This window comes from Mus caroli, unplaced genomic scaffold (assembly GCF_978045245.1).
Source record: "Mus caroli unplaced genomic scaffold, Mus_caroli_1 scaffold_16, whole genome shotgun sequence".
NCBI classification, from domain to species: domain Eukaryota; kingdom Metazoa; phylum Chordata; class Mammalia; order Rodentia; family Muridae; genus Mus; species Mus caroli.
Window position 1 is genome coordinate 4,377,222 of NW_028227271.1, and position 27,511 is coordinate 4,404,732.

General features: G+C 52.9%; 3 protein-coding genes and 1 long non-coding RNA gene across 4 annotated transcripts; 1 reads left to right on the plus strand and 3 right to left on the minus strand.

The window, feature by feature from the left end:
- Positions 1-2,003: 2,003 nt before the first annotated feature.
- On the minus strand, positions 2,004-2,406 carry Cox14 (cytochrome c oxidase assembly factor COX14). The gene has a single exon (XM_021183962.3). The coding sequence runs from the start codon at positions 2,397-2,399 to the stop codon at positions 2,226-2,228; it is 174 nt and encodes a 57-aa protein (XP_021039621.1). The 5' UTR covers positions 2,400-2,406; the 3' UTR covers positions 2,004-2,225.
- A 2,195-nt stretch (positions 2,407-4,601) lies between these two features.
- Positions 4,602-12,690, minus strand: Gpd1 (glycerol-3-phosphate dehydrogenase 1). The gene is made up of 8 exons (XM_021183366.3): positions 12,572-12,690; positions 11,894-12,071; positions 10,993-11,133; positions 10,044-10,182; positions 9,596-9,708; positions 7,639-7,872; positions 7,241-7,347; positions 4,602-6,435 (listed from the first exon to the last, which is right to left on the minus strand). Exons 1-8 carry the CDS (start codon positions 12,610-12,612, stop codon positions 6,339-6,341), a joined length of 1,050 nt encoding a protein of 349 aa, XP_021039025.1. The 5' UTR covers positions 12,613-12,690; the 3' UTR covers positions 4,602-6,338.
- A 3,443-nt stretch (positions 12,691-16,133) lies between these two features.
- Smarcd1 (SWI/SNF related BAF chromatin remodeling complex subunit D1) lies at positions 16,134-27,212 on the minus strand. Its single transcript, XM_021183697.3, has 13 exons — positions 26,836-27,212; positions 26,052-26,239; positions 25,705-25,747; positions 25,478-25,600; positions 24,903-25,025; positions 23,868-23,984; positions 22,801-22,902; positions 22,422-22,583; positions 22,242-22,339; positions 20,666-20,801; positions 18,906-19,028; positions 17,860-17,961; positions 16,134-17,748 (listed from the first exon to the last, which is right to left on the minus strand). The coding sequence occupies exons 1-13, from the start codon at positions 27,010-27,012 to the stop codon at positions 17,695-17,697; spliced, it is 1,548 nt and encodes a 515-aa protein (XP_021039356.1). The 5' UTR covers positions 27,013-27,212; the 3' UTR covers positions 16,134-17,694.
- LOC115029419 (uncharacterized) lies at positions 25,021-26,704 on the plus strand. The gene is made up of 5 exons (XR_003834988.2): positions 25,021-25,170; positions 25,682-25,712; positions 25,836-25,923; positions 26,040-26,328; positions 26,550-26,704. It is a non-coding gene; the product is annotated as an uncharacterized LOC115029419 (long non-coding RNA).
- Positions 27,213-27,511: the final 299 nt, after the last annotated feature.

Genomic DNA, 27,511 nt, shown 5'->3' on the forward strand with positions numbered 1-27,511 from the left:
AAGCCTATATCTTTTATTTTTTGAGATGGCCATCCTGATAATGGCCAACTGGTGTTAGAACCATGAATACTACTTCCTGCTGCTTCTAGTAGACAGCTCTACTTGCTCTACTTTTTTTTTTTTTCCTTTGAAACAGGGTTGTACTGTAAAGTCAGGCTGGCCTAGAACTCTCAGAGGTACCATCATACCTGGCAAGTGTCACTATTTAGACAAGCTATACCTTGGTCCAAGATATCCTAATATAGTTACACTCTTAACTGGTTTTGCCTGCTTCTCTCTGATGGGTTGCGCACTGCAACGTATAGACCCATGAGCCAGACATCTTCTTTTAAAACGAAGAAAAAGTTGGGCTGGAGAGATGGCTCCTTGGTTAAGAGCACTGGCTGCTCTTCCAGAGGTCCTGAGTTCAATTCCCAGCAACTACATGGTGGCTCACAGCCTTCTATAATGGGATCTGATGCCCTCTGCTGGCATGTGGGTGCATATGCAGACAGAGCACTCATACATCAAATAAATCTTTTTTTAAAAGTTGTACTTTTTTTTTTTTTTATTTATACTTTTTGTTTTTAGGGACAGGGTTGCTGTGTAGCCCTGGCTGTCCTGGAACTCACTCTGTAGACCAGGCTGGCCTCGAACTCAGAAATCCACCTGCCTCTGCCTCCTGAGTACTAGGATTAAGGGTGCGTGCTACCACTGCCCAGCTAATTAAAAATTTTTTAAAGATTTATGTGTACGGGTGTTTTTCCTGCACGTGTATCTGCATCATGTGCATGCAGTGCCCATGGCAGCCACAAGAGGGAGTCAGATCTTTTAGGACTGGATTACTGATGGTTCGTTATTGCCAGTGGGTGCTGGGGAATGAAGCTGGGTCCTCTGCCAGAGCTCTCACGTCCTCCTTTGTATTCTTAGGTGTGGTTCTGTAATATAGAGACTCATAAAAATATATGGCAGGCACAAAAATGCAACTGCAATCTCCACACCTGAGGAGCAGAGGCAGAAGGGTCACTGCAAGGTGCATCTCAGTAGTAGAGGACATGTTTATTTATATATGACCTGCACAAAGCTCTGTGGTCTTTGACCGAAAAATTTAGGCAAATGCACAAATGCTGGGGCAGATTTTCTCCATGATCCTACACCCTGATACTACTGCTAAAACTGGATGTCTACATTCATGGGGTGACGAAAACTAAGGTCCAGAAACCCAAATGTGGTGGTTTGCATAAGAATGGTCCCCCTAGGATCTGGAGAGATGGCTCAGTGGGTAAGAGCACTGACTGCTCTTCCAGAGGTCCTGAGTTCAAATCCCACATGGTGGCTCACAACCATCCGTCATGAGACCTGATGCCTTGCCCTCTTCTGGGGTGTCTGAAGACAGCTACAGTGTACTTACCTGTAATAAATAACTAAATCTTTTTTTAAAAAAAAAGGAACAGCCCCCATATGGTCATAAATTTGATATTTGGTCCCCAACTGGTAGAGCTGTTTGGGAAAAAGTGGGAGTGTGACCTTGCCAGGGGAGGTGTGTCACCAGGGGGGTGGTTTTGAGGTTTTAAAAACCAGCCATTTCCAGTTAGCTCTTTGCCTTGTGCCTGTGGATCAGATGTAAGCTCTCCGCTTCTTCTCTAGGGCCATGGCTGCTGGCCTGCTGCCACGCTCCCCACCACGGTGGTGGTCATGGACCCCTCTGAGGCGATATGCCCCAAATAAACACTTCCATAAGGTAACTTTTTATGGTGTCTTCACAGCAGTAGGAAAGATACTGCCAGGCGTGATGGTGCAGGCCTTTAATCCCAACACTTGGGAGGCAGAGGCAAGAGGATCTGATCTCTCTTAGTTCAAGCTAGCCTAGTCTTTTATAGAGTCCCAGGACAGCTAGGGCTACATAGACTCTGTCTTGAACAAACAAAACAGGAAAGAAAAAGAGAGACCAAGCTTTGAGAGAGCTCAAGGCCACACCTCTACGATCCATATACTCTTTGGGTACACAGAACCACTAAAACACAAACAAAGCAAAATATTTAATCTCTGTAATAAACCTCACCCTCACATTCCCATTTACTTGATGGCCTCCATAAACTGTCAGAACGGCACAAGCTAGTAGCACTACAGAAACCGAGGCATTTTAGCCCAGCAGGTTTGAAAGGCATCGAGGCCTAGTTCTTGCCAGGGTTGACGTGCAGGAAAATCTTTTCCGTTTCGGGCCGCAGGCCTCAGGCCTCGCTGCTCTACAGGACTCCTGAGGTCTTCTGCTCTTCTGCAGCCTGGCGCCTGGCACTGCGCAGCTGGAGGTAACGGTAGGCTCGTACACTGCAGAGGTAACCCCCATACACAGTGAGGAGCAACATCGAGGCAGAGAAGGTCTTGTAGCCGATATCGGCTAGCTGCTTGGCAGATGGCATGTCTTCCCCTACAAAGACAGATTAGAGTTGGTCTGCAGGACAGGCCTCTCCTCCTTCCTTATTTTCATCTTCATGGATGCATCCTATGTTGGTGACTCCTGTGTGGCTGCTCTTAAAAGGGTTAAGCACGGCAGTTTCATAGCTCTGACTCAAAATGTCTACACCCGAGGTACAGAAGGCCGGAAACAGGTGTATATGATGCGATGCCATCAGAGGTAACACAGGCTCTCCTTATTTGTGCTTAAAAAGTGACCAGCCCACCCAGACTGTACTAGGAATCAAACCTGGGTCCTCTGGAAGAACATTAAGGCTCTTAACTGCTGAGCCACCTCTCCAGCCTCAGAACCATATTTTAATCAGGCTACTTATTGTGGTAGTCAAATTCTGCTCCCACGAGAGGACCTGACTTTTGGATGTGTGTGTCTGGGAATCCTCCCTGTAGAGTGCCAGAGTCACTTCGCCCTGGTGAAACGCTAATTTCACCTTGTTCACTGATAGAGAAGATTTGAGTATGATTTGAAGTGGGATGTAACTCAGTGTAGCAGGCACAAAGCCAGAGGTTCAGTCCCCAGAACTGCATTAAACAGAGCATGTGGTATATGCTGGAAATCCCAGCACTCTGGATGTGGAGGCAGGAGGATCCTAGATTCAAAATCATCCTTAGCTATTTAATGAATCCCAAGCCAGTATGAACTACATGAGACCCTGTTTAAAAAAAGGGGGGGGGGGCAAAAAGAAGCAAATTCGAGATAACCTCAAAAACAAACAAACAAACAACAATAAAACCCTGAAATTAGAAACCCAGATACAAGGATTAACTTTGGAAATAAAAGAAACTCTTGAGATTGGCAGAAGGTTTTCATCTGATGGGCATCCTTTACAAAACAAATAAGGATCACAGCCCTAAAACCACCCGAGCTTAGCTTCTGTCATTTAGCCCTCTTAGGAGAGGCTTGGTTCTGACTAACGGAGCCCATAAAGGTAAGCTATGAACCTCATATTCTGTAGGATCAGAGAAGGTGGCGAGGACCTCAGAGAAATAAGTGGCTTTGCGGGACCGTGAGGGGCTGTGGGGTTGAGGCGAGCAGTTTCAGAAGGGAGGACAGCCAGGCCGCAGTCACACCAGGAAGGCGGTCGGACTATGACAGCCGGGGAGCCTGCAGGAGCTAGCACAGCGCAAGGACTAGGAGCCGCGCGCTCTCAAGGGCACAGGCCGAGGACGCGCGGTGCGGGGCACAGGGGACAGCAGGGACTCGGAGCGGGGAGCAGCGGAACTGCGTGCAAAGCGGCGACCCGCGGAGCAGGGGGCGCGGTGCGCCGAGCAGGAGAGCGTGGGGGGAAGGCGAGGGCGCTTGGCCGTCCGGCCCGCGGCCTACCTGGAGGCTGCAACTCGGCCGCGTCAGAGCGATGCCTGCTCAGTCTGCCACTCGCAGAGTCGCGCGGCCGCCGCAGGGTAGAGAGAGGCAGTCACCAACGCGCAGCTCCTCAGCCACTGGTGCTCAGCCCCGCTGAGGACCCGACACCCCCTGCGAAAACTCGCCCACTGAAGCGAGAGCCAGCCTTGAACTTCCGGCTTCCACTTCTCTCTTACGCACGCTCAGTCTAGTCTTCCTCTCGGAAAGGCCCATTGAATTCTGGGGGTTGTGGTTCTGCTCCATCAAGAGCGCTCCTTGGAAAACCGGAAAAATTTTAGCTCAGCATTAGCCAATCCGCAGTCTAAGCTCAGTGACGTAAGCTGTAGCTAGGTAGATCCTCGAAATTCTCCAGCGGTGGGCCTAGCGCCCCCTAGCGCCCGGAGCGGCCCTTTACAGGGTGATCCGGAGGATCCGACCTCAGCTGGACCAGCACTACTGAGGCCACAGAAGGGGTGTAGGGGGTGAGTCGGGGGATGGGAGGGTGACTCGCTAATATTTCTGCCTTGTGCGCGACATCCTCGCAGTCAGGCGACGTGACAGACCCTCTAAGAAGCGCGGGAAGACTGGCTGACAGCTTGGGTGGAGGAGGGGATACGAAGCACAAAAGGGGACGGGGGTGGAGGTGGAGGCTTTGAGCAGAGTGGACGCCAATGCCGATTGATGCCCGAGTGTGGCTGCTATTAAACAGGGATGATTTTTTCCACTTCTTGTCTTACATTGAGTAAAACATGCACGCAGTGATACATGACCCCACACACTGCCACATAAACTCCCCCAACTCTTCCAGTTTCTGGAAAAACCACACTTTATTGGGTAGACAAGTGGCCTGACAGAAGGCCTCAGATTCACAGTTGACTGACGGAGCAAACATAGGTTAAGGTGTTGGAATCTGTCTGCATCCCGCCCCAGTCTCCCAAGGAACAGCTCTGAATTGAGTCATGCGTGGGAGGGTTCCAGCCCAGTCGGGATCGATGACAGCCCCCCCCCCCCTTCACCTTACCCGATAGCTCTGACCTTCACTGCTAAGACGAAATTCTTAAAGGCTAGGAGCAGAGAGGGGCCTGGCACCTTAGTATGTTAGTTTAATATCAAGCTGGCCAGAGCCACGGTGTGCCAGTTGCTGCCACACGCGAAATGGAGACCCCTGGTGGAGAGAGAAACCTCCAGCTCCCGGGGCTATTTTTAGCTAGCGCTCCAGGCTGCTGATCTGTGACATTCTCCTGCTGCCACCCAACTTTGGAACAGGGCCAGTGCAAAGCAGACTCCCATCCCCCTCTGATCTCCCTCACCCCAGGGCAGGCAGTTTTCAATTGTCCTTCCCTCGAGTTCCCCAGCTCCTGAGGTGTGTGGGTCCGATCTCATGAGGACCTCGTTCTGTTTCGAGGACAGCTGGCCTTGGACTAGGACCCACCAACCCTTGTGGAAACCTACTGAACCTTTGAGCTGCTCCTTGGTTCTAAGCCTACAAATGTGGTGGCCTTCCAGGCTGGGTGAGAACGACTTCGGCAAGAGGAAAGGGCAGAGTCAAGAATATGGGCTGACAGCCCTGAGGACGATAAGCTATAAATCCTACATTCTGTTAGACGTGAAGTTGGTGGTGACTGCAGAGAGAAGTGGCCTTGTGGGGAGGACCCTGAGAAGAAAGGTCAGCAGTAGGAGGGGCTGGCTGATACTTCGGAGCTCCTAACTGGGGAGGTGGACAAATAGGAAGGTCAGGGGAGCCTGAGCCATCTGAGCCTGCTGTGAAAAGAGTGTAGCTCTCTCTGTCAGCAGATTAGATTCCTGCTCCCCAAAGAGGGTGCTGGCAGCTGGGTGCGGGCAAGGGAAAGCTGGGAAAGGTCACACAGGGTGGGGAGGCCCTGACAAAGCTCCAGGAACCAGGAAGTCTCTGGGAAGAATGGAGAGCCCCAGGGCCAGAGATGCCTGTGGAGAGCAACTCTTGTGCCAGCGTAGCCTGGGGGAGGGGGAAGTAGAGGCTTCTGAGGAAGCAGGAGTTGCTAGGAGAAGTTAAAACGGGTTGTTTGAGAGCTTTGTATTTTGTTAGCAAACAGTGAGATCGTTGATGTTGCGTGGGGCCTGGCAGAGGTCGGCCAAAGGGTCTCTGGGGTCTGTGTCAGCTCAGGCATCCAGACCCTTCCCTTGGCAGCCTTTGCCCCATCTTTCCTGTGGCTGAAGTGCTTCTTCAGTCACTTAATGGGACTTGGGACTGGTTCCCAGTGTGTGTGAGGCAGCAACCGGCAGCCCTTGACTTGGCGCCTTCCCTTCCCCCAACCCCACCCCTGGAGCAGGCAGCACCGGGGCTTAGTTCTACACTTCCCAGAGGACAGCAAGGAAGTGTGGATTCTGTGGCGAGCACCTCCAGGTGTGTAGCTGAGCCCCGCAGCCTCCTGTCCTCAGGGTCCTTCAGGGAGGACTCTGCTAGATGGGGAGTCCTGGAGACAGTGCTGATGACGGGTGTCACGCGCTTCCTTCCACTTGTCTCCGTTGGGGCAAAGGGGCTGCCTGTCCTGGGCCCTGGCCCCATTCACATGTGTTCCGGGTGGTTCTGCAGACAGCGGATGAATTCGCCCACTGGCTGGCCCTCATAGCACACTTTGTACACCGCAGTGAACAAGGGGAACCTAGAGAGAAAGAGCCTAAGCTTCACTCCCTACACACAGTCCACCCTCAACATGCATGCCCACCCAGGTCCAGACTCAGTGCTAGCTCACCACTTCCCTAGCCTCCTGGAGTTCAGCCCCCAGTTGCTACCTGCCAGGAATCTGAATTCCTGGCCCTGGGATTTGGGGTCAGGTCGCCATCCACTCTGATCCTTAGCATCCTGCACTTGCTTGACTGAGTCGCATGCGGGCTTTAAATATTGTTTGGGCCGGGCGTGGTGGCGCACGCCTTTAATCCCAGCACTCGGGAGGCAGAGGCAGGCGGATTTCTGAGTTCGAGGCCAGCCTGGTCTACAAAGTGAGTGCCAGGACAGCCAGGGCTACACAGAGAAACCCTGTCTCGAAAAACCAAAAAAAAAAAAAAAAAAAAAAAAAAAAATATTGTTTGGTTTTTAACAAGTAAACCATTCAATTCTCTGGACCTCAGTGTCACCGGTTGTAAAATGGGTCCAGTATGATAAAGTAGCAAAGATGTAGTTTATGTTCTATATGCTGGTGTACTAAGCCAGTTGTTTCTTATCATCCCCGCTTGGCTATTCCCTATATCGAAAGCCATGAGCCAAGAAAGGGGAGACCACGCAGAAGGGGCCAAGCAGCTAGTGGAAAGATCATAGATAGAGGGTGGACTGGCTGAAGATACTCGGCACCCCAGACACTCCAAGCTCTCTCTGTCCATTGCACAGGTTGTGTGGGGGTTCAAGAAGATGGGGAAAGGGGCGGCAACCAACCTGTGACTCCTCCCCCAAGGGCGCTGGCAAACACTCACTTGTCCACAAGGCCCTTGTGTTGGAGAATGCTGTGCAGCTCCCGGGCTGTCTGGGGCCCCTGTAGCTTCTGCCCATTCAGCATCTCCTTCTCCAGCTGCTCAATGGACTGTGAAGAGGATGCCATGAGAAGGGAAGTGGGAGAGGGTGCTGTGTGAGCAGGAAAGTCGGGTGGAAAGTGGGATCTTGAGGGGGCGGAGGAGTAATGGCCCCTGTTCCAAACAATTTCTCCATTCCCGTGGTTGAACGCAGGGCCTCATGCGGACTCTGCATAGGTAAGTGCTCTGCCACTGAGCCACATTCCAGTCAGTCACTATCCAATCTGAGACAGGGTCTGGCTGCGGGAACACCTGCCCCGCACATCATCACCCCTCCCCGACCTTGACATCTCCCTGCCTACCTTTCCAGTGCGAGCGAAGGCCTCTGCCACCTTGCGGTTCCGCCCCCCATAGCAGGTCGTGATGAGGTCTGCGACCCCGCAGCTCTCCAGGAAGGTGGCCGAGGACACAGTGCCACTGCAGAAGAGCTTGGCGAAGGCGATCATCTCCATGAGCCCCAACCGGATCACCGCCGCCTTGGTGTTGTCACCGAAGCCAAGCCCATCACAGAAGCCAGCCCCAACGGCCACTATATTCTTTGAGGAGTAGAGACACGGGTGAGAAATTTGCCTCTCCAGAGGCTCCACTTGGAGCCTTCTGCACCTCCCCGTGCTGCCTGTATCAGCCTTGGCAAACCCATCAATGAACCACGGTGTGGCCTCCTCTTTTTTTTTTTTTTTTTTTTTTTTTTTTTGTGTGTGGCCTCCTCTTTTTTTTTTTTTTTTTTTTTTTTTTTTTTTTTTTTTGGTTTTTCGAGACAGGGTTTCTCTGTGTAGCCCTGGATGTCCTGGCACTCACTTTGTAGACCAGGCTGGCCTCGAACTCAGAAATGTGGCCTCCTCTTAAACCAAGATCTCTGCTTCCTGGTTTCCCATGTGGCGTGTGGGCGTGTGCGTTTGTGTGGATGTGTAGATATATCTGTGAGCTTATATGTGTGGAAGTGATTGTCATGGTTTACCTCTCCAGTGTTGTTAATAATAATAATTAATTTGCCAGACAGGGTTTCACCATATAACTTTAGCTGGCCTAGAAATCTCTGTGTAGACCAGGCTAGGCTCAAACTCACAGAGAACCACCTGCCTCTACCTCCTACGTGATGGGATTAAAAGCGTACCTCACGATGCCCAGAAAACCTTGGTTTTGAGATAGCATCTCTCGGTGAACCTGGAGCTCACTGGTTGAGCTTGACTGTCTGTCCAGCAGGCTGCAGGAACCTCACCCCTCTGCTTCCTCACTGTTGGAGTTACCACTGAGCCTAGCTTTTCAGCATGGGTTCTGGGGGAATCAAGTCCTCATCAGGCTTGTGTGACAAGCTCTTTACCAACAGAATCATCTCCCTAGGCCTACTCAGAGATCTGCCTACCTCTGCATTCTTTTTTTTTTTTTTTTTTTCGAGGCAGGGTTTCTCTGTGTAGCCCTGGCTGTCCTGGAACTCACTTTGTAGACCAGGCTGGCCTCAAACTCAGAAATCCACCTGCCTCTGCCTCCCAAGTGCTGGGATTAAAGGCGTGCGCCACCACGCCCGGCCTACCTCTGCATTCTAAGCGCTGGGATTAAAAGAGTGCACACCACCATCAGCTGGCACCTTTTCTTAATTTCTATCTCATATATTTATTCTTTTTTTTTTTTTTGGTTTTCGAGACAGGGTTTCTCTGTGTAGCCCTGGCTGTCCTGGAACTCACTTTGTAGACCAGGCTGGCCTCAAACTCAGAAATCCACCTGCCTCTGCCTCCCGAGTGCTGGGATTAAAGACGTGCACCACCACGCCCGGCTCATATTTATTCTTGACATTCCCTGTGAGAGTCACTCTTCCCCTGCCCCCTTTTTCTTTTCAAACAGTGCCTCACTATGTAGTCCCTGACCGGCCACTAACTCATAGAGATCTGCCTTCCCCTCCCGAGTCCCCCGAGTGCTGGGATTAAAGGCACGTGCCACCATAGTTCTGGCCATCTGTTCCCTGTTGTTGTGTGACAAGCTCTTTACCCTGAACGTCTTCTCTTTCATTAACCCTGACATCTCTTCACACTGGACCATCACACAGGCTGCGTCCATCTCAGAGGAGGTCTAAGTGGAGTGGAGGAAGAGGACCCACTGCTGACTGGTTAAGGTTAAGAGTCAGCAAGCCTGGATGCCCTGCTGTGAATGGGGCAGTGGGGATGCTGCCCAAATGCCAGAGTTGGTTCCAGCAATCTGAAAGAGCTCAGCTGGGCCCACTGGCGGGCTTCTCCTCACTCCAAAGCCATCTCCGTATCCTCTCACCTTCAAGGCCCCACAGATCTCCACTGTGTCCACCTCTTGTACCACAGTGATGCGAAAGTTGGGTGTCTGCATCAGGTCCTTCAGGAGCTGTCCCTGGGCCGGGTCCTTGCAGCCTAAAGTAGAGAAGGGGTGAAGCTTGGAGGGACAACCTCTTATTTTGATCCTTAAGATGGTCTGTTGGGCTCTTGCTGTGTTGCCTAGGCTGGCCCAGAACTCCTGGGCTTCAGTCTCCTGAGAAGCTGGGACAACAGGTGCATGGTACAAAGTAACAATTCAACTGTCCCTCACACAAACAAGACTCATAGCCCCATCCCTGATGTCCCACCCTCTGCCCCCTCCCCTCCCCTCCCCTCCCCTCTGAGACTTTCTTCTTTCCCTGCTGTGGAGGGACCAATAGCCAAGGGCTTGGGCAGCAGCTGGGGCTGCGTGGTGTGTACAGGAATCTCACCGATGGTCGTCTCACAGAACTTCTCCTCAGCCACCTCGCTGGCAATGTTGGCCCCCATCAGCACGCTCATGGGAATGCCAAGGCGCTCCCCAATCACTTCAGAAATGAGCTTCAGCCCGTTGGGGCCCTCATCTATCCCCTGGGCAGAGGGTGGAGCTCAGGTAAGCTGTCCTTCAGGCCCATCTGTGCCCCTTTCCAGAGGTTCTGCCCCAATCCTACCCAGCCCAGACTTGCTGTGAGCATAGCAGACAGCAGTGACCAATCCATCTCAGCAAACTCCCACCCACACACAGCTTATCCAGCCTACCTCTTAGAAGCATCCTACTCCTTATACCCACAAGGAACCCCCTAGACACCCCAATCCACTTCTTTTCTAAGACATCTGCCTCCAAAGCTGTCTTGTCTTTGTTAAGTAGCCCAGCAGCTGATACCCTCCCCCCTTGTCCCCTCTCCCTCTCCTTCTCTCTTTCTGTCTTTCTTTCTGCCTCCCTCCTCCCTCCCCTTTCTGGGGAGATTGCTAGGGATTGAACTCAGGACCTCATGCATGCTAGGCAAACTCTCTGCCACTAAGCTATACTTCAGCCCCAACTGCTTGCTTGCTTTTTTCTTTTTCTTTTTCTTTTTTTTTTTTTTTTTTTGGTTTTTTGAGACAGGGCTTCTCTGTGTAGCCCTGGCTGTCCTGGAACTCACTCTGTAGACCAGGCTGGCCTCAAACTCAGAAATCCGCCTGCCTCTGCCTCTCGAGTGCTAGGATTGAAGGTGTGCGCCCCACACCCGGCCCCTTTACTCTCTCCAAAGCCAATCCCTCCCATCTCTGTCCGGGTTCTTCATCTCCATCCGGGTTCTCAGTCTCGTTCTGTATATTCTTTTCTACGCTCCTCTATCTACCCCCACATCCCACAAAAGTTAGCTGCACCTCATCCCCAAACACGCAAAGCATCTCTGGTACCTTAATAAGAGATATGCCAATAGTATTGGCTTTCAAGTGGCCCTTGAGCTGGTCACAGATCTTGCCAATGAACTGATGGGGTACCACAAAAACCAGGATGTCAGCGCCTGTTGCAGCTTGGACCACGTCTGGGACGGCCACCTGTGAAGGAGAGCAGAAGCTCTCGTGTGCCTGGTAGACCTCTCCTAGTCCCCTGGGGACCCCCTTACAGAAGATCTCCAAGCCAGTGTTAGGGGAGGGATTTTTGAGACTTTAACAGGAACTATCAGAACTTCTGTGTTCCCTGTCCCCAGCTCTCCTGGGACACTGAAGCTTCCTAGAACACGCCTGCCTCCACATGCCACACGTTTAGCCCTTGGCTATGGGTCAGTGAAGACTGCCAAAGGCAGCCTAGGCCTGGCAGGGGGAAGAAACCAACTAAGATTTCATCACTGCTGCGTCTTAGGGGCCCGAACTTGGCAGTGGGAGCTCCGGTCTCCCTGTGGACTCTCTGTCCCCCCTTTCTAGGTGAGGAGAGCGCCATATGGATTTGACCAAAGACCAAAAGTCCAATGATCAGCCTTCAGATCTGCTAATAACCAGTGAATGAGTAACAGGATTAGAGTTCAGGGCAGGCAGGAGGAGTTGGACCCCGAGTCCGGGAGCCTGAGAACCAGTCTTCGGTTGCCATGGAGACCCCTCTTTTTCTACCTAGCACCTCTAAGGGGTGGTACATTCAGATTCCAGAAAGAATCCAAAAGAGTAATATAGGGGCTTAATGGGAAGTACTCCAGGCCTAGAGCACCCTGCCTGCTGCTCCACCAGGCCAGCGGGCGCCTCTGGGAAGGAGGCACCTCCTCGAAGTCACTTTTGCGTCCTTTCCTTGCCTCTCTCTCTCTTCTCACATCGAGTTGGAGCTCACCACATTGGGGGGCAGCTTGTGCCCTGGCAGGTATTTAACATTCTCGTGCTGAGTGTTGATGATCTCAGTTAGCTTTCTGCCCCCGATGTCTTCCTCAAACACCCACATGGTCACCCGTGGGTCAAAGTGTGCCAGCCGGCCTGCATTGCTACCCACGATCTTGGCAATGGCTGAGCCCCTGGCGGGAGAGGAAACACAGGAAAGTAGACTAGGGTGACAGGGAGGAGGGGGAGGAACTCAAAAAGCTTGTTGGATTTTTTTTTTTTATCTCCCGCCTCTCACGTCACTCCACCTCCCTACCCCCACCCTGGTCCCCTATGATGAATGTGTTTCCCACGACTGGCAATAGAAGATTCAGTCTATCCAGTCTTTGCTGCTGGGGAGGTGGGCTAGCCTTCCCTACACCGCGCAGGCAGCTTCTCAGGCACGGAAGGCAATAGCACTCTGCTCACCTTCCTGTGGTGAACAGGTGCAGCGCCTAGGCGGGCACAGCCGGGAGGCTGGGCACAGACTGTCCTGTGCACCGTAAGCACTGGAAATGGCAGCAGGAGTCCAGCCGGCTCCTGAGGGCATTTCCTACCCTCTGCCCGTTTCCTGCTCACCCAGCCTCCCTCCTCGGAGCCCCTCAGCCCTCAGAGAACCCTTCCCTCCCCCCATGCCCTTCACAGAACCACTCACCAGTTGCCGGAGCCGACAATGCAGACTTTCTTGCCAGCCATGGTGCTGCTTGCTGTTTCTCTGTCCCGGCGGGTGTGGGCTCTGAGTATTTAACTCCACCACACGTGGGTGCAGCCAAGCTCCGCCCCTGAGGTGGCCCAGAGGCTGGCACCCAGGGACTAGGAGTCTGGCCTGCAGAAAGGGTAGTAAAGGGGACAGACAGGTGGAGAACAGGACTGAGGCTGAGGCCAGGCCAGCTTTTCCTCTCGGGTTCCCAGCTGACAGTGCTGGCCAGCTTCTTCCCTCGTTTGGCCTCGGCTTAGTTCCCCACCTACGCATTGGTATTGAGTCTGGTCAAGAAACAGTCCCCCCTGCCCCCCCATGCCTTTCAGTCTCCAGCACTGAAATAAACTGCAACTAGCAGGGCTCGCATGTTGGTGCGTGTCTTTAATCCCAGTGCTGGGGAAGCAGAGGCAAGAGGGTCTCGATGAGTTTGAGGCTAGTCTGGTCTACACAGTGAGACTCTGTTTCAGAGAGAAAAAAAAAAAAAAACCACTAGCATCAGTGACGAGCGATGTTTTCAAAGGCAAACGCCTCATCACTCTTGCTAGCTAGCATGTGCCTCCCCCAGATCCTCAGCTGTTCCAGTGTCATTCCCATGATGGTAGCTCCACCACAGGCTCTGGGTGAGGGGCTCAAGGGATGTGAAAACCTTCTAGGGAATAATACTACAATACCACATACACAGTAAGGGGCTGCTTTGGTGTACGCCCTCCCCCCCGACCAAGGATTAAAATATCCGGGGAGAAAATGGACATGGTGGTGTACACCTTTAATCCCGGCGTTCAGGAGGCAGAGGTAGGTGGATCTCTGTGTGTTTGAGGCCAGCCTGGTCTACAGAGCGAGTTCCCAGATAGTGGATTACATAGAGAAACCCTGTCTTGGAAAACTAAAAATAACAAGGTCATCTTGGTTACTCACAGGTCAGGGACCCACAGGTTGCCCCTTCACCTCAGATAATCTCCGTTTGAAGGTCTCTAAAGGGAAGGAAGGAAGGTCAAAGGCCACTGGTGACACGTGGCCCACACTCCTTCCAGGCTTCAGGAAGGGCAGAAAGTGGGGGCCAACACATGCTCCTGGATAAGCCTGATCTCCCTTCAATTTCTTCTCTCAGGCTCTGCCTATCCCACAGGGACTCTTAAGTTAAACAGCCGGTTTACAGACTCTAGACAGGGCATGAGAAGCCAGAGTTACAGCACCAGCTTCTAAAACTCAAGGGTAGCCATGTCTCCGGAGCTCCGTGGTCTCTGATGCCGGTGTGTAGCTTTGGGAGATGGGGAGAAAGGCAGGCCCATATCCAGCAGTGTGGGCTCCATGGCACCCACAGACATCTGTTTGACTAAAAGGAGGAGCTCGGGTTTCCAAGCCACTCTGGAAAGCGCAGCGCAGGCTCCTCGCCCTCCAGTGCTGCACCTTGACCCACAGGGCAGGCGCCACTGTAAGCTCATGTGCAGACCTCCTGGCTTGGCACACCACTAATGGAGTGTTGCCACCCACCCCCCCCAGGCTACCCCTGGCCAGGGACAGTAATCAGCACTAGGTTAGAGGGGAGTGTCACCAATGCCACCAGCGGCGAGGAGAAGTGGGTAGGAGGTCAGGACTGGAAGCTTGTCTTTTTCTCAGATCGGGGATTACACAGAGGCAGCCTGTCATGGTCTCGGGGCCAGGCAGTCTCTCATGATGGGGAGAGTCACTGAAATCAATCAGTAGCTAGCTGTTTTTCTTCTATCAGATTCTGCCTGATGTAGAGCTAGCCTCCCACAGACCACTCTTTTATCACACTGGCACGGAGATGAAGGCTCCGGTGCCAGGCCGCCAGCTGGGAGCGCTGATTACGAGGGGTGGAAGAGAAAGGATGTTCCTGTCCCTGGCACATATGATAGGAACCCTAAAGAATGGGCATTTATGCCTGAAACGGATGCCTTGTTTTTGCCTAAATACTCCCGCCTCTCTTTGCCCCACATCCTATTAGGCTGTGTAGAGAGACAAAGCACGTGGCCATTCACGCAGGAAGAAAGGGAATGCTCGTTAACAGGAAGTTGTCTGTGCCACCAAAGCCTCTCCAAGAGCAGGCTGTGCCATATCTGCTTGGAATTGATGATTCATCGGCCACTCATTACACGTGCAATTAGCCTGGGTAAAAACAGATGCCAGCTCAGTCACCCGCTCTATCTAAACCCAGTGATTACACCTCTTTTTTTTTTTTTTTTTAACCCTCTCAACTCAGAGAAGCCAGGATGTTCTAGATTGGCAGCAGACAGACAACACTACTCAGCAGACACCCAGCTACTCAGTGGGTAAGATTTTATTCACTTTTTTGTGAATAGGGTCTTTGTAATCCTGGCTGGCCTGGAACTCAGAGACCCTCCCGCCTCTGCCTCCCTAGTGTGGAGATTAAAGGCGTGTGTCAACGTACCAATGAGTAAGATTTTTCAGCTGTGACTACAGGATGTGGCAGTGGCTAATCCAATGTTCCACACCTTCCTGGGCAGGAGTGCAGTAGGAGGTTGTGAGCCCCCCGGTGGAAACAGGTAGAACTGCAGGCATTGCCTGCTTTTCCCAAGGAGCATCTCAGATGTCTGAGCAGCCAGCTAGGCAGCCCTATCTATCTACTCAACACAGAACTAAAGCGGCCATCCACACTGGGTTTAAGAACAGAATTCTTAGCTGGGTGTGGTGGCGCACGCCTTTAATCCCAGCAATTGGGAGGCAGAGGCAGGCGGATTTCTGAGTTTGAGGCCAGCCTGGTCTACAGAGTGAGTTCCAGGACAGCCAGGGCTATACAGAGAAACCCTGTCTCGAAAAACCAAAAAAACAAACAAAAAAATAGACTTCTTACACTGGGCGCTGTAATGGCACACATCTGTAATCTCCACTTGGGGAGAAGGAGGCAGTGGCATAGTAAGTTTACGGTCAGCCTTGGTTACATACACAGGAATACAACACAAAGAGAACCCTGCTATCTTGGGGCCGTCTGTGGAACCTGAAAAGAATGAGGTTGATGCGTTTGGTGGTTTGTATGGGAAACAGAGATACCTGCTGTCACCGGGGCCTTGGCAACAGCTGGATGGGCACCCTAGGGAGAACAGAGCCCAGTTTCATCAAGCTCAAGGGGCCCGCGGATGCCAAGGACAGCTTGTTCCAGCCAGCAAGTGACCTGGAGATTTCAAGGACGAGGGAGACACCAGCAGTGCCACTGCCTTGTCTGATCATGATGGAGGTGGTGGAAGCGACTATCCCAAGGGCACTGCCGAGGTCACAAGCCTCTGATACGACCTAGAGTCCCCAGGGAAAAGACTCATTTCTCCAGACCCCCAGAGCCCAGTACAACTGGCAATCACCAGTGTTCAAGAAACATCTCTCAAGTAAGAGAGCACTGGGCAGCCTAACCCTGATGGCACTACAGTAGTGACTCCCTGGACAGCGGGGACCCATAGCAACCCCTCCAGACAGCAGGGACCCACAGTGGCCTCTCCAGACAGCAGGGACCCACAGTGACCCCTCCAGACAGCAGGGACCCGCTCTTCAAAAGTCTTTTATTAAAACTGGGTGACATCAGTAAGGAGACAGTACAAAAAAAATTTTGGTCCATGAAAACAAAACAAAACAAAACAAAACACAATCAGTTAATAAGAACAGTTACCACCAGGGACACTGTGGAGTGCTAAGTCTCCTCATCGCGCTTCCAGCCAGAAGCCAGGCTGGGGCTCAACTGCCCCAGGGCTGTCCAGTGTCACTGTGGGGAGAACCTTCCAAGGGGAGGGGTGGATATAGGACATGGGGAGGACAGGGAGAAGACGGCTGTCCCCAGTACAGAACAGGCTGGGAAGGGTGCAGGAGCACTGCTCGCAGGAGCCTGAGGTGGGGGTGGGGAAGCAGGGGCTTTGTCAGTTCTGTGGGTTCAGAGCCCATGCTCAACGGAATCCCCCTGTGCCCAGCTGTCTCCCACCCTGCAGTGTTGTCTGCGAGCCTGGGACATGCTAACTCTGGGTGACAAACCTGGAAGAATCGGAGGCTTCCCTGGAAGATGCAAAGCATCCGTCCCAAGGGGCCTCGATCCCACGTCCTGCTGCTCCCTGAGGGGCCTGAAGCTTTGAGGGCAGGGCAGGGGGTGGGGAGTCACAAACCCATTTCAGACCTATTCTCCAGCCCTAGGCGCTTTTACTCCTCAGTGCCCGGGAAGCCACCAGTGGGTTTCAACTGGGCAGACATGGGACAGGAAGACAGGGATGGCCTAGGGCTTTACCCGTTTGATTTCAGGCCTGTTTCTCCATTTACAGGAGGGGGCAGGGTGGAGTGAATGAACAAGCCACTCCTCTAACAGCAGGAAGGAACAGTCTCTGCTGGGAATGACAAGGAAAGGCAAGATCCCCAACCCAAAAGAGTGGGTTAGGGCAGGTGTGGGGAAGTCCTAAACTGGGCGGCTATGGGAGTGTGTGGGAGGGAGCAACAGTTCAAAACACACTCCAATACTGACATGGACCCCACTAAGGGGTCAGACAACACTGAGACAGCAGGTTAAGTCCAGAGGGCAGGGACCAACCCGGGGCTCAGTGAAGCCCGAGAGCCCAGGCTCCTTTACTGCCAGAGGGCAAGAAAGAGGTAAAGGAACCTCTGCCCCAACCTTCGGAGGGGAGGGAAGAAGTCAGGCTACCAGGAGGGCCAAGGGCAGCTAGCTTACACACTGCCGGTAGGCCTGAGGCTCAGACTGGGACAGCTCCCAAGGCCTAGGTCTCCTGGCAAGGGCAGGATCAGTGTAGTTGGTCTCCCTCAAGACCACCTTGACCTCAGGAGGGTCCCCACTCTGTGGTTCTCTAACACTATCTAGAGGTCCTATGTAGGATAGGGAGGTAGAGGCACACAGGAGCCTGATGGGGAGGAGCTGAGGCGGGGGGGGGGGGGGCCTGGGGTACATGACGGGATAACAGGTGACTGTGAGACAGAAATGTGACACCCTCTTCATTGTGACACTGTCCTGGAGCCAAGTCCCCTGGAATGCCTCAAGCAAGACCAAGACAGGTACACTGAGGCAGGCAGCACAGGGCCCAAGGAATCGGTGCAGCCAGGCTAGGGCCACAGAGGCCCTATGTGTTTCGGATTCCCAGGGCTTGCTCTAACTCTTGCCGCCTCTGCTGCACCTGCAGAGAAAATGGAGATGCAAGCTGGAGATACCAAAGGCTGGCAGTCAGCTGACACCACTGGTCCTGCCTTGTGTCACCTCCCTTGGGCGCCCCAGAGACAGCACCAACCTTGGAGTAGAAGTATCGGCACACAGCCTCCTGAGCCCAGGGCTGGAAGTAGAACTCAGCACGACGCTCCTCTTCCGGGTTACCCACCACATCAGTCATCGTCTGGGGGTGGGGGGAGTGGGAGGACAGGACAACATGGTTCCTGCTCTCACAGCTGCTCTCAGTTGGACTGTACCCCTTGCCTGCCCCCAGCCCCCACCAAAGATGCTCAAGGTCTAATTCCCCAGCACCTGTGAATGTGACCTGATATGGAAATAGGGTCTCTGCAGATAGTCAAGTTAAGGTGAGCTCATTGGGATTGGCCCCAATCCAGTATAACTGGTGTCCTTACGAAGGAGGGAAATGTAGACAAAGACAGATACACAGACACAATGTGAAGACACACGAAGACAGCAAGCTTGACCCGAGGGACACCCAGGGTCACCAGAAGCTAGCAGAGAGCATAGCAGAGACCAACCCTGTCACTTTCACTCTGGATTTCCAGTCTCCACCACTGGGAGACGATCCCCATTGCTCAAGCTACCCAGTTTGGGTCAGGTTTCTTCAAAAGACCCAGCAGGCCAAAAAAAAAAACCAAGATGACACCCAAGTCACGTGACCCAAGCACCCATTAAGTCACTGCCAGGTGCCCTTTCTGCTGTGCTGGCCACAGCAGTCACAGCACACCAAGCACCTGAGCTGTGACACCCAGGTGCGTGTTCCCGTCTAGGCTTACGACGCTCTTCTCCTGGGAAGCATCTCCAACGTTTTAGTCACACTAGCCTGTGTTTTCCCGATGGAATACATCTGGGGGAGAGCAGAGCCCAGATCCTCAGTTCTAGTCCCAACAGCTGGGAGTCCAGAGACAACACTGGGAAGCACTGACAATATTCCTCATGTCCTGCATCTACTCCCTTTATCAACTATAGCATGGACCCTGAGATGTACTAAAACAAACAAAAAACAAAAACGGTGGTCCCTCACTTGTTCCCCCAGCCTCTGCACAGGAGTAAAGTGACCACACGCTGCACTCCCTAAGTCCCTCTGGGTCTTTCTCAGGCTCTTACCTTGAGGTCCCTGCACTGGGACTGAAGCCAATCATTGATGAAACCCTGAGGGTCTCGGGCAAAGCTCAACATGAACTCTCGCTGGGTCTTCAGCTGGTTGATGGTCTCTATCGTCTCATGGATCTGAAAGGAAGAAGCGTGCTCCATGTTCAAGGCAGGGAAGCTATGAGGTAAAGGCAGATGCAGGCTGGCACTGCTGGGCTTGCTGCCCAGAGTCCCCTGGGTCTAAGAGCTCCTGCAGCCCTCTGGCCCCCTTCAGAAAGCAGCATGCTTGCTTCTATCCAGGTAAGGGAAGTTGTGCTTTCAGTGTCTTCAACACGCACCACCATCTGATCACCCGCCACCTTCCAACAGACCCACGTGCTCTCTCCACATCTCAAGACACCTGGGCTGAAATCTCCCAAACTAAAGTGGTTCCCCTTTCTCTAACATCTCCTCCCACTCCTCCTCTTCTCAATCTTACTGCAGACAACTCTCCACCCCAGGCCGACCTCCTCTCAGCCCCATCCAACAGGGGCCCCATTCCTTTACTGTGACTGTCAAAACAGAACTCTAGAACCTTGACGTATCTCACACAGATTATGAGTCTGGTCTCTGAAGTGGACTTGCTCCAGATCTCCCCCATCAGCTCTCTCCTCCTACCCTGCTAGTGCAAAGAGCATTAGAGCCTCCATGAAGAAGGCTTGCACGTGCTTTCCCCAGATCAAAGCTTACAGCCAGGCTCCTACAGCCCTAGTGGCACCCTGGCACCTTGTGTCACATTCAGCCAGAGAGCTCTATACTTCTTATGCTGGTTTTGAGGTCATCTGGCCAGGAACTCTTTATGTACACAAGACTGGCCCTGAACTTGTGGTGTGCCTGCAGCCTCTGCTGCCAAGTGCTGGGGTTACAGGAGGGAAGCACCATGCCTGCTTCCCAAGGCTGATGAAAGGGAGCTTTAGCTTTCTGCATATCTCTCTCTCTCTCTCTCTCTCTCTCTCCCTCTCTCCCTCCCTCCCTCCCTCTCTCTCTCCCTCCCCCTCCCCCCACAGCACTGCTGTGCTCCTTCCCCAGCTGTTCGTGTCATTACCCTTTGGAATTTAGGTGAGGCACCTACTCTCCCAGGACAGCTCAGACATAAGTTATCTCTGGTGGTCACAAGGCACTTTGGCTTTGCCTACAGCAACTCTGCCTATAGTGTTAACAGTACCAATGGTGGCAGCAGGAAGAGCGGGAAGAGCAGGAAATGCAGGAAGAGAGTCCACTACTGCCTTACTGGGCTAGGTACAGGCCTGGGTCTTTAAAAACATGGGTCTCATTTCATGCACAGAGCCACCATGGCTTCTCTGCTGAACACGATGTAGGAGAATCATCGTGTGTTTAAGGCCAGCCTAGTCTACAAGGGAGAGATGGACTAGAAATGCTGAAAACAAAAACAAAATGTAGCCAGGCAGTGGTGGCGCATGCCTTTAATCCCAACACTTGGGAGGCAGAGGCAGGCGGATTTCTGAGTTCGAGGTCAGCCTGGTCTACAGGATGAGTTCTAGGACAGCCAGGGCTACACCGAAAAACCCTGTCTCGAAAAACCAAATACCAAAACCAAAACCTAGAAGGTAACAGGCAGCTCTAGGTGCATGCGTGCGAGCCTATCTCCACTTATCACCCAACACTGCCAACAGCCTGGCATGTGCTGGTTCTGGATATCAATATGTTTTTAGTTAAAACCAAAAATCAAAAGGCAGCGAGGAGCTATGATGGAGGGGAGGGACAGAGACCCCTACCTTGTTGTCTAAAGTGGCGATCTCCTGCTGGCTGGCAGTGGACAACAGGAAAGAGTTCATCTGGGTCTTCAGTGTGTCATCCACCTCCACGTCAATGTCATAGCACGCGGTCTTTTTCTGGTCATTTGGGTCCACACTGGGGAGGAAAGCAACAGGGTTCAGTAAATGGCTGTCCCTGAGACCTACTTGCCAACGTCAGAAAGATGGTCCAGGGATGAGGGGGAAACGAAGCGACTGCAAAGGTCAAAGGGCACAGAGGAGACACTCTACATCTTCCTTCTGAGACCTGTATGGAGCTGTATCTCCAGATGTCTGTACTCTAAATAGATATAACGTATGATATAGCCTGTCTCTGAGTAACAAACTGTAACTCACTAAATTTGGTTTTCATTGCATTTACTTAGTGTGTGTGTGTGTGTGTGTGTGTGTGTGTGTGCGCGCGCACACACACTCTACAGGTGAGAGGACCATTTGTGGGACCAGTTCTCTCCATCTATCACATGGGTGCTGGGTTGATGTCAGGTTGTCAGGCCAGACAGCTAGAGCCTTTAACCTGCTGAACCATCTTGCTGGTCTGAGCTTGGTTTTATGAAAGTCATAAAATTCAAGTAGCACCAAAGATATTTTGTGAAAAGTTTTAAGAGCAGGAGTCCAAGCTGGCAGTGGTGGCGCACGTCTTTAATCCCAGCACTCAAGAGGCAGAGGCAGGCTGATTTCTGGAGTTTGAGGACAGCCTGGTCTGCAGAGTGAGTTCCAGGACAGCCAAGGCTACACAGAAACCCTGATGAAAAAAACCAGCAACAAAAAGGAGTCCAGCTTCTGTACAAGCTATAGAGCGACTACAGGGTGAGGGGCTTAGGGACTAAGGAAACACGGGCCTCTGGGTTGTAACATGGAACAAAGAAGGCTGGTATGTGACAGGCACACGGCTCTTTATCTTCCAAATTATGAGAAAACAAAGCATGAGTTGGAGTCTGACTGGGTCTTTCTTAAAAAGGTGGTTGCTGCCAGGCATGGTGGCGCACACCTTTAATCCCAGCAGAGGCAGGTGGATTTCTGAGTTAGAAGCCAGCCTGGTCTACAAAGTGAGTTCCAGGACAGCCAGGGCTACACAGAGAAACCCTGTCTTGAGGAAAAAAAAAAGGTGGTGGTTGCTGATCCACCACAGTGGGAGCTGTAACTAGTTTCCAAGGGGAAGTGAGGCCCTGCTATGACAGTGCTGGCCCACGTCCAGCCAGTAACACTCTAGCATGGGCCAGAGAGAAGAGCATGCCACCACACCAGTCACCTTCAGGGCACAAACCCCCGCACAGGTGAGCAGAGTTAACAGGAAGCACGAGTTGGTGTCACCATCAGTTTTAGTACAGCAAGGAGCTCATGTCATTTAAACAGACACAGACCAGGCGCATCCAACAAGACCTCTGCAGCCGCAGCCTGACAATGACAATGACAATGGGTGCAAGCTGCTCTGCAGGCAAGCAGGCGGGCGCGAGCACACACTCACTGGTCTGCAGGTGGGTGGGCTCCAGCACACACTCACTGGTCTGCGGGCGGGCGGGCTCCAGCACACACTCACCTGATGACATGATTGATGATGATGGGCTCTGGTGGCATAAGCAAGGCGTGGAGCCGCTGAGGGATCTCTGAGAACTTCATCCGCTGAGATTCAAAGATCTGAGGGGAACAAGTGGGGAGGCTACAAATCGGTACATTCAGTGTGATAAGACTCCCAAAATAGAAGGTGTCCTTCACATACCTGCTGGAGGTACTTGTCACAGAGAACAAACTCTCGCTCGTGAGGGTCCTGGAGCTTGTGTGTTTTAATATACTGCCACAGTGCTTGGATGATCACTGGACGTGTCTGGGTATGGATGCCCAAGAGCCGAGCCAGGCGAGGGTCTAATTTAAACTGGGGGGGCTGCGGGGAACCAAGAGTACAGAAGAAGCTAACGAGCTGGCTCCATGTGTCTTTTGTACAGCAACACATTCAATCTAACAAACATTGGCAAATCTGGATGGCGAAGCTAGAGGACAGAGAGACTCACTTGCTGTTGCTATAGACTTCGACCCTTCCAAGTAAGAACTCATGCACTATGGCCGTGAAAGCTGGACTGCTTCACACCTTCAAAGCATACCTGGTAGTCCAGCATCAGCAGGACAGTACACCGTACATTCACATCTCCTGGCCGCTTCACCTGGAAGCCATCGGTCTCCTGGGTAGTGGCAGTCCTGTGCCACTGCAGAGAGGAAGGTGTCAGGGTGTACTCTCCCAGAGGAAGAGCTGGGGTGGGAGGGACGCGCGTTGGTAATAACTCAACATTTAACTTTGATTACTGAGGCTACTGGGGAAGAGCAACAGCTTAAGGCATCTCTAAAAATACATATGGCTTTGGAATTATTGTCTATGTAGGCAGAACCTTCTAATCCTGTTTGAAATGGCTGCGCTTAAAAAGGCTTAAATTCCCAGTCATAGTCTCACAAAGTGACTTTTATACATGGAACAGCAACCCAAGCTTCAATGTACTGAGGGCTAGCTGTCTATGAGTCTACGACACACTACAGTCAGTATGTTACAGAGCTACAACTTGAGCTGACTCTAGGCCACAGGTCTAGCTACTCTACGCTACTGCTATCAAATCAAGCACTTTACAGATTTCTACCGACTCTGTGACTTACTTCCCATGTCTCTTAGTGGCTGGAGATAAGGGGCTGCAGCTACAGTGGTAAAGAAAGGGGCAGGTTAAGTTCCCAGGGAGCAGTAGGCCACTCTAGTTTATGTCCCCACAACACTTGCTGCTAACACAGTCTTTGAAACACTGTACAACCAGGTGTTAAGTGTTCCTGGCTATCTGAAGGATAAACCTAAAGGGTCAGGGGCCACAAGGAAGATACAGGTCAGTAACCCGACAAGCCGGAGCTCCATGAGTCTACTAGTCACCCGTTAGCTACAGAAACTGCTATCAAGAAATAAAACATGCCAGTAACCACAGCCCGCCAACACTTAAAGGAAGACGCAGAGATCGTTCACAGTGTAAGGACTCCCCACTCTACCAAGATCTCTTTGGGAGCAGCAGTCAGGACAGCAACAAGTGAGTCAAATCAGTTACCAAGAGCACAGCTAGCACCGCCTAGAGGCCAATGTGCAAACCTGGGCTAATCATCCCCTGAAAAACGTTAAGGCCTGGAAGGCAGAACTACTCACTTCTACCAGATGGTTGTCTGGGCCATACAGGTCTTTGTCCAGTTCGATCACCAAGGACTTAAAAAATGAAGAGAACTTTCTCTTTTGCTTGGTGGCGTCATATTTGGACAAGGCCGCCTAGAAAAGAGATGGGGAGTGGGTGGAGTGTGTGGTTACACAAGGCCAGAAAGGAGTCCCCAGGATGGAGTTCCTTAAGAAGCAATTTCTAACTCCACTGGGGAAATATCTTCTAGTTACGGCTAGGCAGCCACTGAGTCAGCCCTGGCCACAGCAGTGCACTAACAATGACAGGGTCTCTGACTTCCCACTGTGAAGGAAGGCAAGTTAAGCCTGACCATTAACACAACAAAGCACACTGGAACAGAGAAGAGCCTGGCAGCAGAGGGCAAATGAATCACAGGCAAAAGGCAGTGGAACAGAATCTGCCTTTATCTGGACAGAGCACATGACCAGCAAGCAGCCCGGACTGCCCACAGGAGGCTCTGGTTCTCCAGCACAGCTAACAATAATGCCAGAGCGCAGCACTGGGTGAGCATGAGCTGCTGGGAGGAGAGTTACACGGGGGTGCTCATTAGTCTGATGATCATCCCCTTGGAGCAACACAGAGCCAAGCCTTGGGGGGACTCTCACACTTAAACTGTGGGACCACCAAGGAAAGCTGGGAACACAGAAATAACCTCAAGGATTCAAGCGAGGAAACACGGCCTCAAAGGCTCAGCACAGATGGGTGGCGGGCGGGGATGCGGACCACTGAGACCATCCACTGACGCTGCTAAATCCAAAAGGGCAGCATCGCCAGGGCCAAGTCAACAGCAACCCAGACCCCAGGACAAAACCAGCAGAGGGAGCAGACACAAAGGACCATTGTCTTTGTATGCAGGGAACACAGCCCCCCAGCCCCCTCCCGGAAGCTCCCAGCAGGAGTGGTGAACTGCAGTCAGGTTTCCTGCTGAGCACACAGCACCAAGCACCCGGCACAGTGCCACCCCTGCAGCTCCCTCCCTGAGCACCAACCACAGTGGACCTTGAACTCACGTCCTCCAGGAGCCGGCCTTCTACCCGGAGCTCCCAGGAAGCCACCGTCCCTTCCCCATCCTCCGCGTCCGACTTAGCCGGATTGAACGTGTTAGAAATGAAAATTCGCAGCTTCCGTTTTTGCTGAGGAAGGCAGAAACAGGACTGACGGCGGAGCTTCGGTAGTCAAGGTTCCCTAAAACTCCCAAGTGACTCCTCACTGGCTGGCTCACTACAGGGGGACAAAGACTCCACTCGGAAGTGTACAGGCCCCGACCTGAGCCTGAGTGTAAGTGAATGCACCAGGGGACTAGGGAGACAAAATCGTGCAAAGTGGCAGGTTCCCAAGGTAGCAAGTGGTTACAGCAAAAAGCGCGGACGGGCCTATTTCTGGCTAGAGCCCTGGAAAGCTCCCCCGCCCCTTTCCCTGCCAGCTGTTAAGACTCCTGTGCTCCTAATGTAATTCCTGGCTTGTAGGCGGAAGGGAAAGATGCAATTTAAATGCCACAGAGAGCTGTGCCTTTGATTTTTCCATCCTGAGCTGGAGAAAGACCTGGGCCCCTCCCTTGACCCTCGGCCTGGTACTGTCCTGTTACCTTGATGGGACGTTTCAAGGCCTCCTGGATATCTAGCCGCTTCCTCATAATAGTCTGGTCCAGTTTCCTTTCAAAAGCCAGGAGATCCATGTAGGCCTGCGATTCTGGTACCAGTTCCCGAATCTTAGAAACAGAAAGACAGAGATAGGATGGGGCAGCCCTCGCTCTGACCACTTCTATTCTCAAAGTCACTACCCCTTCAAGGAGACCTCTGCAGCTGCACTCACCCTTTGAGGTAGGATTTTGTCAGCCATCTTCTTTTTCTTTGCACTGTTCAGAATAAATACTGTGATCAGGTTGGGATAGGAACTAGTCAGAATGTGATCAGTGTTGTGAGCACCTTCGTTTATGGTTACAGCCAAGGCCTACGAAATGACTCTCCATTTAAAGACGCTACCTCTCCCATGACCAACAAAACTCCACTGCATCATGAGGCCTTCAAGAGGGTTAGTCCCTGCAGCACCATTTGGTGCCACAGCGCTGACTTCCTGGTTCTGAATGCCCACCACCAGCATCCTCACAGGCCTCCCCACCCCCCATACCCTTCTTTCCTTCACCCCAGGGGTCATCTTACTTGTGATTTCGATTTTGGACCGCCTGCTGCTGGACCTGCTGGATCTGTTGAGGCGCAGGTCTCTTGCGGGACTGGTCCATCCCTGACTGGGCCAGACCAGGTCGGACTGAAGGGTTCCCCCCATAGCCAGGAGGTCCCATGGAAGGTCCCTGAGGTGTCATTCGGCTACCTGGCAGCATACCTGGTCTCTACAGAAGGGAGAGGACCCAGAGATGTCACACTTTTCCTTGCTAGCCCCACCAAGAAAGGAAAAATGGTGGCAGCCTGGATTTCAGGGGTGGGTTAGGGCTGGGGGGGGGGGCAACAAGACAATCCTTTGCTTCTTTGAAATACGGTCACTGGACCTTCTTCAGTGATTTCATAGAATATAGTCTAAAAACTAGATTATACTAAATTTTTCTGGTCTATGCCGGATCTGACTCACTAGACTTGTCTAGTCAGTCCTACATTTCTTTTTTACTAGCTACTGTCTCCTCTAAAGCTGACCTCCATTTGCAGCTATAACAGCCTGGGTATTCCTGGGGACACGGGGGCTGCCCACTCCCCTCTGCATTCCATGACCATCCCAGGGCCCACTTCGCCCAACCTGGTTCCACACTCACTCCTCACACGGAAACAATGCCGCCGGGAGCAGGTAAGGATGCTAACCTCCCCCCCCCCCCTCCACCCCCGGCCCGAGCCCCTCCCCAGGGAGTCCCTCCCACTTCTCCCTCACCCCTGTCAGTCCTCCGCCCTCGCTCGGCCCCGCCCCCGGCCCGCGCGCCCCTCCTCCTGTCCCACTCACCGGATAGGCCGCCCCGGGCATCGGAGAGCGGTACAGCCCTTGACCCGGCGCCGGGCCCATTCGCACGGGAGGCCCGGGAGTTCCGCCCGGGCCCAGAGCAGCCGCCACGCCCGCTCCTCCTGAGGCTCCCGCGCCGCCGCTCGGAGCCACAGACTGGAAACCCGCCCGGGCCGCCATCTTCCCGGAGCCGCCGCTGCAGCTGCACAAAGAACCGGAACCGGAACTCCCCCCGCCCCCCGCGCGCCCCCCGAGCGCCTGTGCTGTTTGTGGGCCCGGCCCGCCGGCGGGCACAGGCGGCTCGGGGCAGCGAGACTACGGGCTAGAGGGGGCGACTAGCGGGAAAGGCGTGCTGACCACTCCCTCCCGCCTTCACGGGCCAGGAGGGAGCACCATAGAGAAGCGGTGTGCGGATAAAGAAGTGCCGGGAGCGAGCGCCCCCACGCGGTTGGAGGACGGTAAAAAGCCATCAGAGAGCCCAGCCCATCCATCCCGCTGGCGGCTGGAGTGATGCTTCACCTCGGCCCAGTGCATTTACCTCTCCAAAGCATTCTGGTTGCTTGGCTTTTCGTTCTCCTACTGCTCAGACTCCGGGTACTAAAGAGGAAAACGTGCTGTTCGTTCGTTCGGGAAAAGCTGAACTCGAAGGAGATCAATGTCGTGGCAAAGACAAATCAGC